The sequence below is a fragment of the Sander lucioperca genome, chromosome 5, assembly GCF_008315115.2.
Source record: "Sander lucioperca isolate FBNREF2018 chromosome 5, SLUC_FBN_1.2, whole genome shotgun sequence".
NCBI classification, from domain to species: domain Eukaryota; kingdom Metazoa; phylum Chordata; class Actinopteri; order Perciformes; family Percidae; genus Sander; species Sander lucioperca.
Window position 1 is genome coordinate 98,079 of NC_050177.1, and position 20,421 is coordinate 118,499.

The 20,421-nt window shown below is 40.5% G+C and overlaps 1 protein-coding gene and 1 long non-coding RNA gene across 2 annotated transcripts in view; both read left to right on the forward strand.

Annotated features, from left to right (window-relative positions):
* Window positions 1-1,650: 1,650 nt before the first annotated feature.
* Window positions 1,651-9,495, forward strand: LOC118495001. The gene is made up of 3 exons (XR_004897294.1): window positions 1,651-1,662; window positions 4,797-4,798; window positions 9,311-9,495. It is a non-coding gene; the product is annotated as an uncharacterized LOC118495001 (long non-coding RNA).
* A 6,171-nt stretch (window positions 9,496-15,666) lies between these two features.
* gdpd4a (glycerophosphodiester phosphodiesterase domain containing 4a) overlaps window positions 15,667-20,421 on the forward strand; it is a 31,661-nt gene continuing 26,906 nt past the window's right edge. Inside the window, 6 exon segments of the mRNA XM_036001509.1 lie at window positions 15,667-15,676; window positions 16,148-16,152; window positions 16,254-16,330; window positions 17,667-17,772; window positions 18,752-18,855; window positions 19,800-19,893. Of these exon segments, the coding sequence (XP_035857402.1) occupies window positions 15,667-15,676; window positions 16,148-16,152; window positions 16,254-16,330; window positions 17,667-17,772; window positions 18,752-18,855; window positions 19,800-19,893 (396 nt within the window).

The following is a 20,421-nucleotide window of genomic DNA, read 5'->3' on the forward strand; positions in this document are numbered from 1 at the left end:
GGTGACTTAACCTGTAGTGCCTCTAATACAGGGGTCACCAACCTTTTTGAAACTGAGAGCTACTTCATGGGTACTGAGTCATACGAAGGGCTACCAGTTTGATACACTCTTCTGAAATAACAAATTTGCTCAGTTTGCCTATTAATGATTAATGATACTCATCTATGTGAAGACACTGATCACGTTAATGATTTCTCACAATAATTATCAACAATGACTTAACAAGGTGGGATCAATATCAATATTCCATTTTCATTTTTAGAACAGGCCTGAGGGCTACTCATGTGGTCCTTGGGGGCTACCTGGTGCCCGCGGTTACCGTGTTGGTGACCCCTGCTCTAATAAGTGCTAGGCAGACACAACAAGAAAACATTTGATGTCTGTGACGAAGGATTTACCTTCCCTCTCACAAGTTATTCATTCTTTTCCAGAGTTTAGGTTGTTGATGGTTATGGCGTTTTTCCACTACATGGTACCTGCTCGAGTCGCCTCGACTCCTCGACTCGCCTTTTAGGTTTTCCATTACAAAAAAAAGTCCCTAAAAACTAAAAAGTGGTACTAAAAAGTACCTGTTAGCAGGTCCAGGTTCCCAGCAAGCTGAGGCGATACCAAAAGGTGATGTGAAAACCTGCAGACTATTGATTGGGCGGAGAGAATCGTCACTAATCACTGCGTCATCATTGCTATAGCGACAGATGGGGGTGTAGTGAACAAACCCTCCATTTTTAAATAGTTTAGCCAGCTGTGGTCTTTGTTGCTGCCTCCAGCTTCTTTAGAAACTAAACGTGTCTTCTGGCAAACAGCCACATGCCGAGAATCAACAACAACACACATTCAACGTTATGTGTGTGTGTGTCGCGTTAGGTAATGACAGTTTCCTGCGGCATCGCTATGACGACCAGCCACGCTCGCCTCAGGCATGAGGCGGTACTAAATCTGCGATGGAAAATGGAGGGCGGGGCACTGCGGCTGAGTCAAGCCGAGTAGAGTAGAGTCGAGCAGGTACCATGTAATGGAAAAACGCCATTAATGTCATGTCATTACAATGTGTGTCCTGGTTGTAATTTTGCATCTCACTTGCCATACAGAATGTTAATATTGTACAAAAATAAGTCCAGCGACAATGTGTTTCAGTGCCATCATTGCATTTGTTATTCCTGCAATATCATAACTCTTATCTTCTTATCTTAACACTGCCAACTAAAACTGTGGTTGTCGTTGGGGAAAGATTGTCGTCCAGTACATCTGCTTCTCTGCTTTGGCTCTGGACTTAAATCAAATAGTAAGAAATGTAGTGGGTTGTGCAGACTTGGTTGATAATGGGTTTTCTATTTGTGCTTTCTAGTTTAAAATTGAATATGTGTTTTAAGAGTAATGTATCACCATTTTGTACACAAAGAATGACTGTACCACATGAGCACATGCCTGGTAGTGTTGGTGTTGTTAGTGGTGTGATGTGTTTGGACAGTGAGTTAACAGCAGAGAGCTGATCTGGATACAGAGGGCTGCATTGTTTTATGCGTACTATCTCCCCTGCTCTCTATCCCCCTCTCCATCTCTCTAATATATATATATATATATATATATATATATATATATATAAAACATTTAATTGTATGATTGTCTGTAGTAGACTCACGATTCATCACACGCTTTTTATCTGTTCTAAATGTACTTTATAAGGAATATTTTTCAAGTTTTTAATGCTCTAATCAACATGGGAATGGACAAATATGCTTGCTTTATGCAAGTGTTTATCATTATTGCAACTATCCAAAAATAATGACAAATACTGTCTAGAATATTCTTCAGAATAAGTATTTTATGCTCAGAAATACGCTGATAGCATAATATGGCAAACTCCAACCCATCAAGCAACAACAGGTGGGCACATTGACCTCAGTGTTACATTACTTGGTAATACGAACACAATGTAGTGTTTATTTTTTTATTTCATTTAACCTTTATTTAACCAGGTAGGCCGTTGAGAACAGGTTCTCATTTTCAACGGCGACCTGGCCAAGAAAAGCATGAGCGTGCAGGACAACATACAGTTTCACATTCAGTATACAATACAGGAATACAGAATACAAAAGGCTACATAAAGGTCAGATTAAGTAGGCATCACAAAGCCGGTGCAAAAGGAGGTGTAAGTAAGATGATGGATATGCGAAAGTGATATGGTAATAACACAATATACATGAATAGGCAGTCTATAGAACTGCTGAAATGTAGTAAAGAGTCAAAATACAGTTAGTGCAAATAGTGGTCTGGTTAGATATATAGGTCAGTAATAACACAGTAAACCGGAATAGACAGTCTATATAAATGCTGAGCTGTAGTAAAGAGTCGATGTACAGTTAGTGCAGCTTGTGGTGTATAAAAATTGTGCGACAACAAAGGTGGGAGGAATGACAGTTTAACATACGGATGAATAGTGCAAAAGAACGTAAACAGATATGATAGCAATGCAGGTGAAGATGTGCATCTGTACAAATAAGCAATGGGGCGTGACAGAGATAATGGAAATATGCAATAATGCAATGGGGGGTGCGAGACAGTGTGTGAATGATGGAGAACAGTTAGCATGTACAGTGATTGGACAGGAGCTCAGACAGACGTACTTTAAAGGCAGTTAGTGAGATAAGGGTAGTGTCACACTTTACACATGTAAAGGTGCATTACGTTACGATTGTTGGCCAGCAAGTGGTATTTGAGACTCGATGTACTCCGATGCTAACTCAATTCACATCCACAGTCAGTGACGGACTGGCCATCTCGAATTTGGGCGCATGCCAGAAGGGCCGCCCCCCTATGGACCCCTATGGACCACTACTGATAATTTGTCTTTGGTTAATTTTGATGTTATTTTATGCATGCAGCCACAAATATTCAAGATTGTACTGCGGCAAAATGCGTGGAAAGATACACTCGGAAGGCAGAGTTGCTAATTTCCAAGCTAGGTTATTGACAAAAATAGGGCTGGTGTGTTGCAAATGCCAGGGCCGTTTTTTGATCCCAGTCCATCACTGTCCACAGTACATGCAAATACATTTCGCTTGTTGAGAGAATCATCTGGAAGGGCTTTGAAACTGTATTTGCCAATCAAAAGACCCGTTTCTTTATCCATTTATGCTCAAGGAGGTCTTTTTTTTTTTTTGCATGTCTTGAGCTGCTTTTTTAATGATCATTGATTTAGTTTGTTTCTGCTAGCCATCCACAACGTTACTGCTGCACACTGGCCCAAATCACAGAACACAAGTGCATTAATCACGCGTTAAAAAACAATTAGTGGAAAGAAATAAGGAATTTGCATTCACTCGTTATCGCGTTAATTTTGAAAGCCCAAATATATACAGTGTACTACTGTTTATTTCTTTTGCCTCCACGTTGTTGTCTCTGCACATTCATTCATTCAGTAGCAATATTTTTTCTCCTCCAATGTGTATTTTGCTGCATCATCTTTCACACTGAACACACACACACACACACACACACACACACACACACACACACACACACACACACACACACACACATCTAGTATTCAGCTCTGGGATTGCTTTTTTTCGTCACCACTGGCCCTCTCCTAGCTTTACCCAGGCTGTCTGGGTCCATTCACATTCAGCTCCAGAATCTGCTGCTGGGTATCTCCGGCACAAAGAGCTGCATGTTGGGAACCGCAGTAACTCATTGGTGTATTTACTTCTAGTTGGTGGCATCGGACATGCAAAGTAATAAAGCTGACAAGCTCTTCCATTTTTATTTCTCCACTGTAGTTTCATTAAGATGCCAACTTAAATCTACATAACTTTTACTTAAACTATATTTAACCCTTGTGTTGTCTTCCATGCAACTTTGTGTTTTTGTGGGTCGAAATTTCAACATTTTGTTGTTCTTTTTCTACACTTTTCTCGACGTTTTAGTCGATTTAATTAAAAAAAAAATTGTCACATTCTTTCCAGGTTTTTTTGTCACTTTTTTGGCGTTTTTTTAATTATGTTTTTGTCAAATTTTTAACAAGTTTTTTGTCGTTTTGTCCAATATATTTTTTCACCTTTCTGTTCTGATATAGAACGTTTTTGTAAACGGGTCAAATTTGACCCGAGGACACCAGGAGGGTTAAAAGGTTTTTGATATTCAAATATTTCTTTTTCATCACTGTCCTGCTTCACATTCTCACATCTAAGACTAATACCCAAGGGGATCATTAAAGTATGATCTAATCTTGTGCATAACCATATCCTGAAACCACAGATGTGCAGCTCCACAGGAGAAGCAGGGATTAATTACTGGTTTAAAGGGTACTCCACAGCATCTCTGGGGATTCAAACCAGTAACAAGCTGTTGCTGTTGGATAAAACTTCGCAAACAGAATTTGTAAAAGTGCCAGTTAGGTAACATACCATGTTGTGTTCCTCAGACGTTTTCTGTCAGTCTGATGCCAAGTTAATCTTCTGTATGCTCGATTGACCTTTTGTTGGTGGTTGTTATTTCCCTTCTTGTCCTGAGATGAATGCAGTGGGAGTGAGACTGAGATAAACACATTAGATATGGGTTTTGTTCAGTGGTGTAGTCTACGTGATACGCAGGTATACGCAGTATACCCACTAAGAAAGCTCCAGGATTTCCATATACCCACTTAAAAATGTGCTATGATAAAATATTGGAACAATAGGTACGAGACACGAGGGAATTCTTTAAAACTTTACCCTAGAACATGCCTGTCTGAAAAGAGAAATAATTTGTTCACACTCAAAATAAAGTAAAATCATGGAATAACCTTCCAGAAGAAGTTGTGCGTTCCCCTTCTATCAATTCCTTTAAGAATAGGCTGGATGCATTTTGCCTGTCAAAAGGTGTAATGTATAATTATAAAGCTTGTCAGTAATTTATGTAATTAATTTAGGTAATTTATTTATGAATTGCTAGAAAACTTCAATTATGAAATTAATGTGTTTTTATAAAATGTTAAAATGTGAATGTGCATATATGTATGTATATATATATATATATATATATATATATATATATGTATATATATATATATATGTATGTATGTATATATATATATATATATATATATATATATATATAGTGTATATGTATATATATGTATATATGTATATATATATATATATATGTATATATATATATATATATGTATGTATATATATATATGTATGTATATATATATATATATATATATATATATATATATATATGTGTATATGTATATATATGTATATATGTATATATATATATATATATATATATATATATATATGTGTGTATATGTGTATATGTATATATATGTATATATGTATATGTTTTTGTGTCTTTTAGAGTCTGGGATAGAGGATTGTATATCCTATACCAGAAATCTTTTCAATAAATTTCAATAAATACGCAACAACATAGTTTTGTGACAGAACTTTCACTTCAGATATTTGTATTCACAAATACGGGGTTGAGTAATGTGACAGCAAACTAAACTAACGCTGCAGAACATGCAGAGAGACTTCTCTCATCTTTCATCGACCCGCTCCTCGCTGAGCGCAGTGCGTAGTGTGTGCGTAGCGACCGGCCCCAAATGCTCTGCCTGTAACGCCAGAATCCACCCTTCACCGCACATTTAATACTAATATAAGTAGCCTTTTTTTATTTTGTCCTCGTTGCTTTGGGGTCAGGCTCAGGTCCCTGATGTGAAAGCCCCCCTTACAGCTTTATACTCCATTATATTTTTTATATATTTTGAATGCCATCTGTGTTTTCCTTCTCATAGGATAAATAAAGATATTCCCACCATGGTGGGAATGGTGCATACAAGTGTATCAGAATGCAGGATATTAGTCTTTGACGCTCAAAATAACCCTGGGGGAGGACACCCAGACCCCACACTTTGATATGCCTCCCCCCCCCAAAAAAGGCCCATTCTTCTTATAACAATATTCACATATAAACTGAAGAGGGATAAAATATAATTTGGAATCGCCAGGCACTAAGGCCTCAGATTCTGATTCCAATTTCCTTACACTCTAAACTCTAAACCATCCCTCTTAAGGTGCCTACACACCAACCAGACGGCTGACCGTCGGCAGAAAAGGCAGTCGGACTGATCAAGTGCCTCAGAACGCACCGAAGAAACGCCGACTTGAGCGTACGCTCTGCGCGTGCGCGAAGCGTAATACGTCTCCATAGCAGCAGGCGGCGCTGCTCTGTATTGTTTCCATTAACAGTCTGATTATTTCCCAGAAAATAAAAACCGGAAGCTGATTGGACGAACGCGTCACGTGGGTCTTTTTTCTCCGGAAATTCACAGCCAGACTGTCACGGCGGCTCGTTCAGAATACGATCTCATATTGTACTAAAATAGTTCACCGAAACGTGTTTCTGAAAACATTTTAAGAGAGAAATAGGCCGTGCAGTTGCTGAATCTGTCTTCATTTCAGATCGACAAAGGTCAGTTTAAAAGATTTTCGTCAGTTTTTTGAGAGGCTCATCCGCTCCCCATTTCCGGGTGAGTCCCGACTGCCCTGTCTCCGACTGAACATGTCAGGTTGGACAAAATGAAGGCCAACGGCTCCTCGGACGGACGACGGCACGGGACACACCGAACAGACTCGAGTCACCGACCTCGCCAGACTGTCCGATGGCCGATAATCGGCTCTGTGTGTCAGCGCCCTTAAAGCAGCCATATTCTGCTCATTTTCAGGTTCATAATTGTATTTTAAGGTTGTACCAGAATAGGTTTACATGGTTTAATTTAAAAAAAAACACCATATTTTTGTTGTACTGCAGTGCTCTCTCTCACTGCTGCAGATCCTCTTTTCAGCTGGTCTCTGTTTTAGCTACAGAGTGAGACCTCTTTTCTTCTTCTTCTTCTGTACTATCTTTGATTGCACTTGCACATGCTCAGTAGCTCAAATGTAGATCATGTCAGCTAGCTAGCTCCATAGACAGTAAAAGAAAGGCTGTTTCTACAACTTGGGTCAGTTACAAGGCAGGATTAGCTGGGAGACTTCTAAATGAGGGCGCACATGGAAGTAGTTCTTTTGTAGATTATGGTGAACTTGTGTGTGTTGTAGCAGTGCTTTGCTACTGAGAACGAGGTAGCATGCTAGTGTTAGCATTAGCATGCTAACGCTACGAGCTAATGGTTGCGGTTAGCCTGCTCGTTTCGGCTTGTGACGTCACAAGCCGTGCCGATTTTGAACAGCTCACCCAGAGACTGAAGGCAGGACACATTCAGAAACCGTATCTCACTCTAAACACCATGGATGGATTTTTTTCAATGTTTGTATGTGTGTGGAAGTACCAGAGACACAAAAGAACACCCCAAATCCCAGAAAAAGTGTTTTTTTCATAATATGGGCACTTTAAGCGTATTCGTTTGATGATCACTTAACCAGTAGACTGAAATAAATTACTGAGACGATAGAATAAAGTCAATACTTCTTTAGTAACAGCATTTTTAAATATATATACAAATACACATGCAGGCCTACGTGCGGGCTACACAACTAACACTTCCTTGTGCCTCCCAGTTATGCGCAATAGTTATAAAATTCCACTCCTTTTTATTCTCTCTGGGTGTAGTCCTTCCTCTGTGTCCTCAGCATATGGGGGATGCTTCATGCACCCCAGGATGGCAGCTGTCTGTTTATTCTTCAAACGGGGGTTGATAGGCACCCCTCTCCTTGTCGTGACCTTTTTGACCAAAGCCTGAACACACATCTCTACTTTTTCCTGCCATAAAGCCTCTCACACAGAAACACACCATCTCTGGGAAACACGCAATCTTTGGGGTAAACTTTTAACCATATGGTACCCCCTGCATCCTTAATTACCTCTTCTGTGTCCCTGCTTTTCTCATACCCCCAACTCATAAAAGCCTAAACTGAGTTTATGACTTAACAGCAACTGAGGTCATTCTGACTACTCCCTCAATGTTTTGCTCACAGCTCTTCTTGCAACGTCCCAAAATATAACTTTAACTGCTAATATTCTATAATCATGTCTACAATAATAGAAATATCTCAACAAAACACACAGGTGCAGGTACATGAACACACAACTGAAGACACAACCATTGACGCTGTCAGTTACTGTAATTTTTTCCCAAGCATCGTTTTTTACACGTTTACATTAAGTCTAAAATTCTGGTATCATGACAACCTTAGTACCTAGTGGCACTGAGTGTAGAATTGGCCATATAATTGTGTGCAGTGGCACTCCTTGTTGTTTTGGTGCCATGGCCTATATTTTGGGCACGCAGTTGGAGTGTTGCCATGGAAATGAGTTAGGTCTAGCTTCTTATTTCACTACATTTTGGCAGCGTTTTCTAGTTTTCTTATTATTATAAAGCTTAGGTGCTGCACCCAAGCCGTTTTGGGCAGCACTTAAGCCGAATTAATGAACTAACTACATGACTTGATTAAATGACTAATGATTGCACTCGGTCCCCAGTGGACTTCTTTTGTCTTCATTATCTGCTCTAGCTTTTCCAACGTTTTAGACACAGATATGGTAGTAATAATAATGGTACAAAACGATGTGAAAATGCATATTTTTGTATTGAAAAAGGTAACATTTTCTTGAGGAAGGACCCACTAAATATCCCCACATAATTACGTGCACCTACAGTATGTCTACCAAAAATCTCTGGAAAACATTGACTTGTGGTGAATCTGTACCAAGAACCGTCATGCTGAATTACCTGCTAACGGTTGTAACCATGGATGCACGACTACAATCTCTGAATTACTTAAATACAGAAGAAAACGTAAACATAAGGGCTGTGAGGCTAGATTTAAAGTTTTTAAGAAGCATCTTTTTTTAGCTGTGACGAGCAGCTCTATATCTCGCTCTGTGGGTTGGTTGGTCGTTTGGTCCACAAACATTTACCTTCACCTTTTTTTGGCCACAGTTTTCATCCTAGGAGGCTAAACTTACCATGGAGCGTGGATGCATGCACACATGTGGTCGCAGCTATTGCAAATTTGTGCTTGTTCTATTTCTAAGCAGTGAAATATCTCTTATTGGTTTTAATTAGAGCTGGGCGATTTTTTTCCTTAAAAAAAATCTGTGATTTTTTTATAAAAAACTCGATTTACGATTCGATTCGATTTTCCCCCCCCCTTCCATTTAAAACAAAATAACTGCGAACTGTAAATATATTTTAAAAATATATATTTATTGTATTTAATTAAAGTGCATCAACATAAACAAAATTGCAAAGGCAAACCCTTTCTCTAACTGAAAAGTCACTGTGCAGTGTGCAACAAAGATTGTTAAACATCCAAATTAGTGCCGAGTATTGTTATACAGGTGAGGAAGAGCAACGTCAGAGAAATACTTGCGGCTATGTACTGTATATCGAGCGTCCAAAACTTTCAGCATGTTGTTAAACCCTCTCTTCTCAACAGAGTAAACTGGCAGCATATCCGTAGCTATGTAGAGGGTAATTGCCTCCGTTATGGCTTTCCACCTTGCCCCGCTTTTTTCATACATAAATGAAAATGTCTTAACATGAATCCAACATATTATTAGCAAATATAAATCAGCCTATTCGTGAAAAAAGCAAACATTGATGGAAATCACTAATGGTGTTTTTCCATTACATGGTACCTGCTCGACTCGCCTCGACTCTACTCGCCTTTTTTGGTTTTCCATTACAAAAAAAAGTACCTGGTACCTGCTAACAGGTACTTTTTTTAGTACCTCCTCAGTCGAGGTTCCCAGCGAGCTGAGCCGATACGAAAAGGTGACGTGAAAGCGACAGAGGAGGGTGTCCTGAACAAACCCGCCATTTTTAAATAGTTTAGCCAGCTGTGGGTTTTTTTGCTGCCTCCAGCTTCTTTAGAAACTAAATGTGTATTCTGGCAACAACAACGCACCTTCCACGTTCTGTGTGTGTGTGTGTGTCGCGTTAGGTCACAGCAATTTACTGCGGCGTACCTATATAAAGACGACCAGCCACGCTGAGGCGGTACTAAAATCTGCAATGGAAAACGGACACACAGTGCGTCGAGTCGAGTAGAGTCGAGGCGAGTCGAGCAGGTACTATGTAATGGAAAAACGCCATAAGGTAGCCATCCACAGATCCAGTTAATCCTAAAGCAGCTGACACACCAAGCCCATAATCGGCCGTTGGACAGTCTGGCGAGCAGTGTTGGGGAAAGTTCACTTTCTACATGAACTAGTTCAAAGTTCAGTTCACACATTTTAAAATGAACTAGTTCAGTTCATAGTTCATACTTCAACATTTTGACCTAAGTTCACAGTTCCAAAAACGAACTAGTTCATAGTTCTTTTTTTCCATATGTTGCTGCGAGCTATTATTTTTCAAAATTATTGCCACAGCCCATATTGAACCACAGACAGCAATTATTTTATCAGTTTTAACACTGAAACGATGCGTCAGATTTATTTGCTTGCACATACCTTGAAGGCTAGCCGGTGCTTCAGTTCAATGTGCCGTTTCAGGTCTGCTGTGGATCTGACTGAAGTGCGGATTTTCTTTTTGAAAGCCGGCAGGCAAAGTTTGCACAGAAATGTAAGATTTTTCCCATCCTCACCGACCTTATCATAAAACTTGTTTAAATGATCATACGATGCCTCCATGCTGCTTTTTGTTTTGATGCAGCGGTGAGACACTGGTGGCTGGTGTTGCCAGATTGGGTGTTTTTTCCGCTACATATTAAAGCCTGTTTACGGTGTGTTTTAGCCGGGTTTTCGCCTGGAAGGCTCTATAGAAATCTGGCACCCTATTGAACGAAGTTAAACTGAGAGAGCGTGCCGTTCACAGACACCAGAATGAACGCGTTCACAGTAACGTTCATCAGGCAGTAATACAGTACGTTCAGTTCACGTTCGCCCAAAATATGAACGAGTTCATGAACTATCGTTCAATGAAAGCGTTCAGGCACAACACCGCTGGCGAGGTCAGTGACTCGCGTCTGTTCTTAGTGTTCCGTGCCGTCGGCCTTCATTTTGGCCGATTTCACATGTATAATCGGCGGGGCGGGCACTGCCGGCAGTCGGACTCAAATGACCCATCTGATTGGTGGAGAGCTAATCCGGAAACGGGGAGCGGGATGAGCGTGACTAGAGTCTTTCAAAATCTGACGAAAATCTTTTGCCGATCTGAAATGAAGACAGATTCAGCAACTGCACGGCCTATTTCTCTCTTAAAATGTTTTCAGAAACCCGTTTCGGTGAACTATTTTAGTACAATATGAGATCGTATTCTGAACGAGCCGCCATGACAGTCTGGCTGTGGATTTCCTGGAGAAACCAGACCCACGTGACGCGTTCGTCCAATCAGCTGCCGGTTTTCATTTTTGGACGACAATACAGATTAGCGCCGCCTGCTGCTATGGAGACGTATTACGTCTCGTCTCTTCGGTGTGTTCCGAGGCATTTTTTTGACCAACTCGGGGAGACTGATCAGCCCAACTGCCTTTGTGGTATATTGACATTCTATAACATTCTATACACTTTGACTTAAGAGTTGGTATAAGGAGGATGCATGAACTTTACCCTACATTTACTGAGAACATCTGGAAATTGTTAACATGAGTAGAGGTCCCCCCAAGACAGAAGAGACCTTTTGTGGAGTTGTGCCAGATAACAGGCATTGATTGGTCAGTTATCCATCCAATGGTATACTCACACATATCACGTCCTATGTTGATACAATGCATAGGATATATACGTTGTTCACACAAAGAAAAGGCAGAACGACTTTTTGGAAGAATTTGTGTTGGTCGTTCTCCAAGCTCTCTGCAGAAGTTTGTAAAATTGATGCTGAATCTTTGCTTGTAATAAACCTTTTTATAATCAAGATCAGTGTCGGCGGATTCCTCTTCATACAGCATCACAGCATTACTATTTAAGACACCACACCTTTTCTGCCGACGGTCGGCTGCCGACGGTGGATGGTGTGTCTGCAGCTTAAGGATTCACTCTGACACGTATTTTTAACATTATAACATAATTGATAAAAACATGCCAACAAATATTAATAGCTTAGTATTCTATGCACTAAAAAGGTCTGTATAAAGGCTTTAGGCCACCCACACGTTATTGTAGGCCCAGTTTAATATGCATCTTAATTTTATACAGTATATATAGTAGGGGGTCCCTGCTCCGTCTCACTCTTAGTTAAGGGGTCCTTGGCTTAAAAAAACGTTGAGGAACCCTGCTGAAAGAGAACAGTCCATGTGAGTAGGTGCCATATTTCCAGTTGTATTCAGCCCTGTCAGGTTAAAATGTAATTCTTGGCGGGGACACGAGGCAGTCGGTGATCCTGTCGTCGGATGTAATGGACCTGAGCAGGCAAGTGAAACATGACAGACTGCCAAGCTGTTATCTACCCAGCTCCCTCAGTTGCCCACATCAGCCAGAGATGAAGATGTAAGGCCGCTCAGCTAAAGCTCCTGGAACGTTTTGATGGCACTTCTATGGCTAAAGCTGCGTTCAGACCCACAATAGCAAAGTTGTTTTGGTGTGGCAGGGTTGCTACAGGTACCATTTAGAAAATGACATTTGAACCAGAAAGCCTTTTATTTAATATTCTTTAATTCATTTTTATTAAATCTTGAAAAACTGACTTATGATCGTTTGTGGTTCGTCCAGCCTGCTGTTGGTGCATTGCAGTTTGTGAACTGCTGAGTGGGCTATTTGAGGCCAGAGAGCTGCTTCTAATGCTAAAATATAAGATGGCACTTAAGATCAAGTTTCAGCATCTTAGAAAAACAAAACGCTGATGGAAATTCTGTTCAGACTGACTTAAAGTAGAGATAAATCAGGCCTGAATGGTTCCTTACTTCGTGATGGATTCTCCTGAACTGCTGCAGTCAAACAGTTTGTTAAGCTAACAGTAGATAATGAGTCATCACATCCCCTTCACCATACCTAGAGATTGGCATGGGGTACTTTCCATAAGATCATCTCTCAATGCAAATCAAACCAGCTATTAGGCTAACTGACATAAAACCATGCCAATCTCTAGGTATGGTGAAGGGGATGTGATGATGTGGGGCTATTTTAATTCCAAAGGCCAAGGGAACTTTATCAGGATGCATAGTATCCTGGATCCATGAAATAACTGGCCTTTAAAAATAAAAATCTACCTTCCTCTATGGGAATTTAACATAGGGGTGTACTGACTTATGCCCCCTGTATTTTAAGGAAGAACATTTATTTATTTACGATACATTATTCATTCACAAAGAAAATTGGTGTCCTTAAAGACTGGATTTTTCCTCATTTTTTTAATTAAGGCATTAAGATCAATTTCCTAAAGATGATTTTTTTATTCCTCTTTTTAGTCAACTTTAGCATGGGTGTCCTAATTTGTTCACATGACTGTAGGTTATGGCAATACCAGTTAGAAGCCTCTGAAGTTTAAGCCTGTTCTAGTAAAAAGTCAGTGTTACCCTGACTAGATAGATAGATATATCTGTTGATGTAATGAGGGTAGTCGACCTCAATGATAAATGTCTTTTTTGTATTTGACCCAAATATTGTCGAGTCCTTGGTCTCAGCTGAGGAGAAAGGCACACTTTGTTTACTGAACGCCTTCTCAACAACCAGTCCTTTTGGAAAAGTAGAACAAGGTTTTTGGAAACTGGAGTAGATGTTTTCCTGCGTCAGTTGCAAAGAAATTAGAGCTATGTTCCACCCCTTAACTCAAACATGCAAGAAGAAACGGGTTTAACGAGCCGACAGATGTTCCTACAGAAATTCCCAAAGTAGTGCAGATCGTGAATGCAACACTCTGTTGTAGCGGTAACGGTAGAGATCCATTTGACCGACGCGACTGAAGCGTGGTGTCGCGACGTCATACATCCACGGTTGATGCTCCACGCCCTTGACCGACAGCTGACGTGGGTTTGGCTTCTCGAGAATTTCAACAGAGTGTCATGGCGGCTCGTTGAGAATACGATCTCATATTGTACTAAAATAGTTCACCGAAACGTGTTTCTGAAAACATTTTAAGCGAGAAATAGGCCGTGCAGTTGCTGAATCTGTCTTCATTTCAGATCGACAAAAGGTCAGTTTGAAAGATTTTCGTATACTTCTACTGGATAGTCGCGTCACGTTCAACAAATTCATTTGCATAAAGATGGGCATCGGCAAGCTTTTGGACTTCCCAGAATGCTTTGCGTGCACGTTGAAGTCGCTTGCCGTCACCCATAGGAATAGAGTGGAGCGTCGCACGGTCAAATGGATCTCTACCGTAACAACATTCAACCCCGAATGCATCACGTTGTTTTGAAAATGTAGTGCTAACGGCAGAGGTAGTAGTCCTGTGATACAACCTGAAAAGACATTTCTTCCTCAACCTTGAAGCGTAAAATTGATAATGAAAACCGTCCGTTTAACCCTGCTGCCAGGACCGACAAATACTTGTTTATTTTACCCCCAAATCCAAACGCCAAACCGATGTGTTTAATCTGCAATGAGTGTGTTGCAGTGTTTACAATTTTTTAGTCGAGGCACCACGTTGAGAAGAACCATATGTTCCAGGCACTATTTCCTGAGGGATTACAGGAGAGAGGGCTTCAAAAGTGCAGAGTTTGATTACATTTTCCAACCGGAGCTGTACTACAAAGGTGCCGTCATGTACCATGGTTTTTATGCACTTTTTGATGTTGATTTTTTTCCTCTCACCTTCTTTCTTTTCCTAAAGTCATTCTTCCCATTTTCACAAGTCCCTTTCACATCATAAATTTGACGACCTGTCTGCAGACTGACATCATTTTTCCCAAAAGACTTCAGCTATCTCACTTTTACTTAAATGTCAGTATGCGGGTGCATTTCTTTTTTGTGTGTGTGTATTACTTTATGCTGCTGTGAGCTCACTTTAACCTTCTAACGCTGTTAGGTTAAAAAATTACCGATTTACACATTCCCTGTACCATAAATATGGCATTTTTCATCAGATTTATTATCATTATACCATAAGTGTGTGTGGTACGTAGTGTAAAGAGAGTACTCTGTGTCTTACCCTGCAGATTGTGTGTGGTTTTTGTGCATAACAGCTTTCATGACTCCTAATGGTAATTTCTCGGTCTTCTCCCTGTTATTATTCCATTTGGCTTTTTCTTGTTTACCCCACCTCCCTTCATCCTTGTCACAGCAGTAATAGTAACAGATCTGATGTCAAAGGCAGCGTGTGATGACTCCGGCTGGTTGAATCGGCGGGGTCTGACTTCACTTCGGTCACAGAGACAAAACAGAACTAAACAAATCAAAACCGAATAGTACAGGATGTATTAGATTCAGTTATTGTGAATTACACACCATAGATTAGAATTGATGGATTATTATATACCAGAATAGATAAGAAGGTGATTGTCAGAGCAGAGTACAATTACATGGATTTGGATCAAACATTAAGCTATGCAAACTAGCTAAGTCATTAAAAACTGAATGTTTGGGTTGTTTACAGAAGAATACTGTATATGCATAGTAGAGTTGCAGTGGTACTGGCAGTAGCAGCACTTTCTTTTCAGTATTTCTCAGGTATAAAGAGTGATGAAACGGACACAAGTATCGACGGATGTTTAAAAGGCATTTCTGCATCCATTTATAGCGAGCTGTGTGAGACATGTGCATGTGCACCCAGCTCCACAATGATTGAGATTCATAAAAATGGAATCAGGTATACGTGCATCTTTCAAAATCTGACGAAAAGAATACGTATGCATATTTCTGTCTTTGTGCTTACACACCGTTTTAGTCGTCAGTCGACAGTTTTGTGCATTTGGCCCCTTTTGGTGTCTGTTGAGTTTTCTTACTGACTGGCCTAATTACACTATTACTGGAGCCGTATGGAATGATGGATTACATTAGCATAAACCGACCATATAGGACATGTATAGGTGTGTTTGTGTGTGTAACAGTTATAAGACACCTGAGCAAACACATGTTCTGTAGAATCACAGAATGTGTGTATTTCCAATTATATCAGATATAGGTCAGTGTGTATTTCTATGAGAGTATCTGCATTCTGGGTAGTGTAAGCAGACCAAAAGAAAAAAAAAAACAGGACTACACAGACACAGAGTCCTGCTGAGTCTAGTTCTTCCTATAAATACATTTTAAATTGATTCGAATTCTTCTCTTTCTCCAGGCGAGGTGTGGTGGCCAACAGTCCTGCCTTTTTCTCCTTCCATCCTCTCTCTCCTGTCCCTTCTTCCTCCTCCTCCTCCTCCTCCTCTTCGTCTCTGTGATGCCAGGCTGTGGTTGAGTGTAAGCTCGTGACCTGACTGAAGCTGGGGAAGCTAAAGGTGGTGCGGCGGCAGCTGCTGCAACGGTACAAACCCCCCCCCCCCTCACCACCAGTCACTGATGATTCTTACACCTTAATGTAATGGAGATGGGTAGCAGTCATCCGTTTTTATACACATTCACACTGCTTTGAAGACAGCACTTGTGTTAGTGACCGTTATTTAAAATGGACTGCAATTTGTGGTAATGTGTGGTGTGACAATTCGTCATAAAATTGAAATAGAAAATGCTATAGAGAGCCAAAGTCACGCCCTTCTTCTTCCGGTCCATGGGACCTATCTTTCGAAAAAATATGAACGGTAGTGAACGGAGAAAGACAAATTATTTTGTGATCCCGTTTGAATTGAGCCATGATGAGCATATGATGAGCATATGTTGTTCATGAGTTTAATAGATAATTTCGCAAGTCAAGAAAGTCTCAGTTTATTGTTAAACTGTTGAAGTGTAAGACTGTGAAAATACGTAATTAGAAAGACTGTCACACTTCAAAGTTGCATGGATGATGTCTCTCTGAAGCTACGATGTCTGTGTGTATCGTACCGGGGTGTAACGTTACTCTAATGAGCTGAGGCTCTTGCCTGTTCTTTTGTTTATCTACTGAACACACTTCACTGGATAAAACACATCAGGTAAGATAAGGTTACATGTGTTGTGGAACAGAGCTAAGCTAAGCTAGCGAGCAAGTTGAGCATCAAGCTAGGTGACGTAAGTTGTGTGAGACGAGAGATGTAGTTCACTGAGCGGTTTCACACTAAACTAAGTGGTCATATGACAAACCTACAGATAACTGAGACTTTCTTCAGTTGAAAAATTATCTTTTAAATTGACGAACATCATATTTGTAATCCATGGCTCATTTCAAACGGGATCCAAAAATAATTTGCCTCTCCCCGTTCACTACCGTTCATATTTTTTCCGAATTAAGGTCCCATGAGGTCCACCGGAAGGGGCGGGACTTTGCCTCGCTATAGGCGTCCAGCCTCGCAGATAGTTTACATTTAAGTTGGTCAGGTTTTAAGATCTTCTGCCACCGCCTTAACTGAATATAAATTATATAGTTTGTTTAAAAAATGATCAGAAAATGAACTCATGAAACTCAGCAGCAAAAGCTCTTTCCAAACAATGTCCTGGTTCAGGATGATCTGCAAACTTCACTGTTTATTTAGTTTCCAGTGCTCCACACCCAGCTAGACTATTGTTGTTTTCCAGTAAACTTTATCTTTAAAATCCTTAAAATGTTCAGTTTAAAAATAAACAAAATGTCAGTCTTTATCTGTGTTTTCTATAATTTTCTGTGTAATTTTGTCCACTCAGGTAACTGATGTTTAAGTGATTGGTTAATTTCTAATTGACTGTACCAGGTATGAACACCAGCCGTTTGTCTCCTGCCTGGCCGGCCTCTACGGTTGCCAATGGAGACGATACCAAAGAGCCCGGGCACAGCCAGGAGAGTGCTGCTGCAGCAAGGTACGCACACACGCACCCGCATACACGCACGCACCCACACATGCACACACGCACGCACGCACACATGCACATGCACGCACGCACGCACCCGCACGCACGCACACACACACACACACACACACACACACACACACACGCACACGCACACGCATGCATGCACACACACACACACACACACACACACACACACACACACACACACACACACAGTGCGTTTCACTATCTTTGTGGGGACCCGTCATTGACATAATGCATTCCCTAGCCCCTTACCTTAACCTTAACCATCACAACTAAATGCCTAACCTTAACCCTTACCCTCACCCTAACCATAACCTAATTCTAACCCTAATCCTAAAACCAAGTCTTAACCCTCAAACAGCCCTTTAAACTTGTGGGGTCCAGCATTTTGGGCCCCACAAATCTGTCGGGACCCCACAAGTATACTGTATTCCCGGTTTTTGGACCCCACGAATATAGTTAAACAAGAACACACACACACACACACACACACACACACACACACGCACAAACTATCTATAAGCAGCGAGTTGAGTTGGGTTAGTTCGCTGATCGTGCAGAGAGTATTGATTCCCCAGACAGTTTGCATCCAAGCAGCCTGCTGACTCCCAACAGTCAGTTGCTGCCTTTTAAAACAAAAATATCAGCACATATTTACTCTGTCAGCATCAAAATATACTGCTTCCATATGCACTCTGTACTGTAATAGGATTGACTTCCTCTATATCTGCCGGATTATTTAGCATCAGGGAGTCCAATTATAGAATAAATCCTGTTAACATAGAAAAACTGTATTTTCCTCAAAACATTGGGGCAAAGATCTAAAGCTAAAGGTATTTACTTATTAAAATAAGTTAAAATAATATTTGATAAATGATATTTATAGACTCTCTCGGGGTGGAAGTGAGAAGTTTGGAAAGACAAAACATGACATACTGTATGACTTCTGTGTGTGTTACAGGTGGAGTGTGGCAGTTTTGGCCTCCTGATTGTCACCTTTTTCCTGAGTTTTTTATTCCTCTATTTCTGGAGTGAAGCTCAGAACGACTACATCGACTTTGACTGGTGGGTCTCACACACTCACACACTCTCACACACTCTCACACTGGTTAGATTGGGGTTTTTTTGTAATGATTTGGAGGGCATTTCAATCAGGAGAGACTTCGTTGCAGATATGCAAACATTTATTAGTAAGATATAACAAAGTAAGTACATACATAACTTTGGAGATTAGACTCCATTGTAAAAGGGGTATATATGCAATTCTAAGGTTTAGGGAAACCAAACATATCCCCCAATGGAATCTAGACACTGGTGGTGGTGAGAAAAATCTGTAGACATAAAAACGAGCCGTCAGCCGGGAGAAGACCGAGACACCGTGTCAAAAATGCCTGGAGGTAGAAGGGGAGGAGGCGGGTCGTACTCTCGTCTGAAAATACAACTGACAGAAGCAGGAGAGAGAACAGATTTAAAACATGGTAGTCATGCTGTGATTGGCTTGAACATACGTGCCCAATTCTGATTGGTATACAAAATCTTAACACCCACCTACCAGCTGATCAGTTAAAGAGAAGAGAGACAACGTAATTGAAGTCTCCCTGACAGAATTTACGCTGAGCTACATTTCTTGTCATCATGATAGAGTTAGTTGTCGTTAGTTAGTTGTCTGTTATAACATAAAGGAACTAGAAATCCATTTGGAAAGGGCAGTCCTCCACCAAGGCCAAATGCCAATGTTACCGAAAGTGAAAAATGATTTGCGTATCAGCTCCATAATTCAGATCCGCTCCAAAATGTGATGGGTCCTTCGTTGGCCCATGACACACCTCTCAACCAAGTTTCATGAAAATTTGGCCAGTAGTTTTTCGTAAATCCTGCTGACAATGAGTGAATTGATCACGCTAATAAATTAATAAATTAATTTATAAAGGGGCCAAACCATCATTCAAACTTGATTCACAAAATGAGGCACACTGTATGTGATTGTATTTGTTCTTGTACCTCTTCAGGTTTAACTTTGGGACTCTGGGTTTCTGGTTTCCCTGGTCTCGGGTCCTGCTGGTTGTTGCTGCTGCTCTCTTCACATACATCGCCTTACTATTGGTACGATGGATGGATGGATGGATGGATGGATGGATGGATGGATGGATGGATTTTTATTGATCCCAAAAAAATGCAGCTAAAATATCAGGCACACATACAGAGTAAACATTAAATAATAGGAAACAATATACATGAAATAATAATACAATACTACACAAGCAATATTTTTGAAATATATACAATTTGGAAATAAAATGTACAACTGTTTCAATAGATATAGATAAACTAGATATAGATCAACTTAATGTGCAAGTTGGGGAGTAAAAATAAACAACTGTTTCACTAGTAATGATTGTGCAAGGTTGGTCAAGGTGCATTCAGTGCAGTTGTGATGTCCATGAGTCTTATCTCACACTCAGAGATGAAGTGTTAAAAAGTTTTATTGCCTGTGGTAGGAATGATTTCCTGTAGCGGTCCGTGCAACATCGGAGCTGTCGGAGCCTCTTAGAGAAGGTGCTCCTCTGTTGGACCAGTGTGGGGTGGAGAGGGTGGTCGGGGTTATCCGTGATATCACATTGAGTCGACACA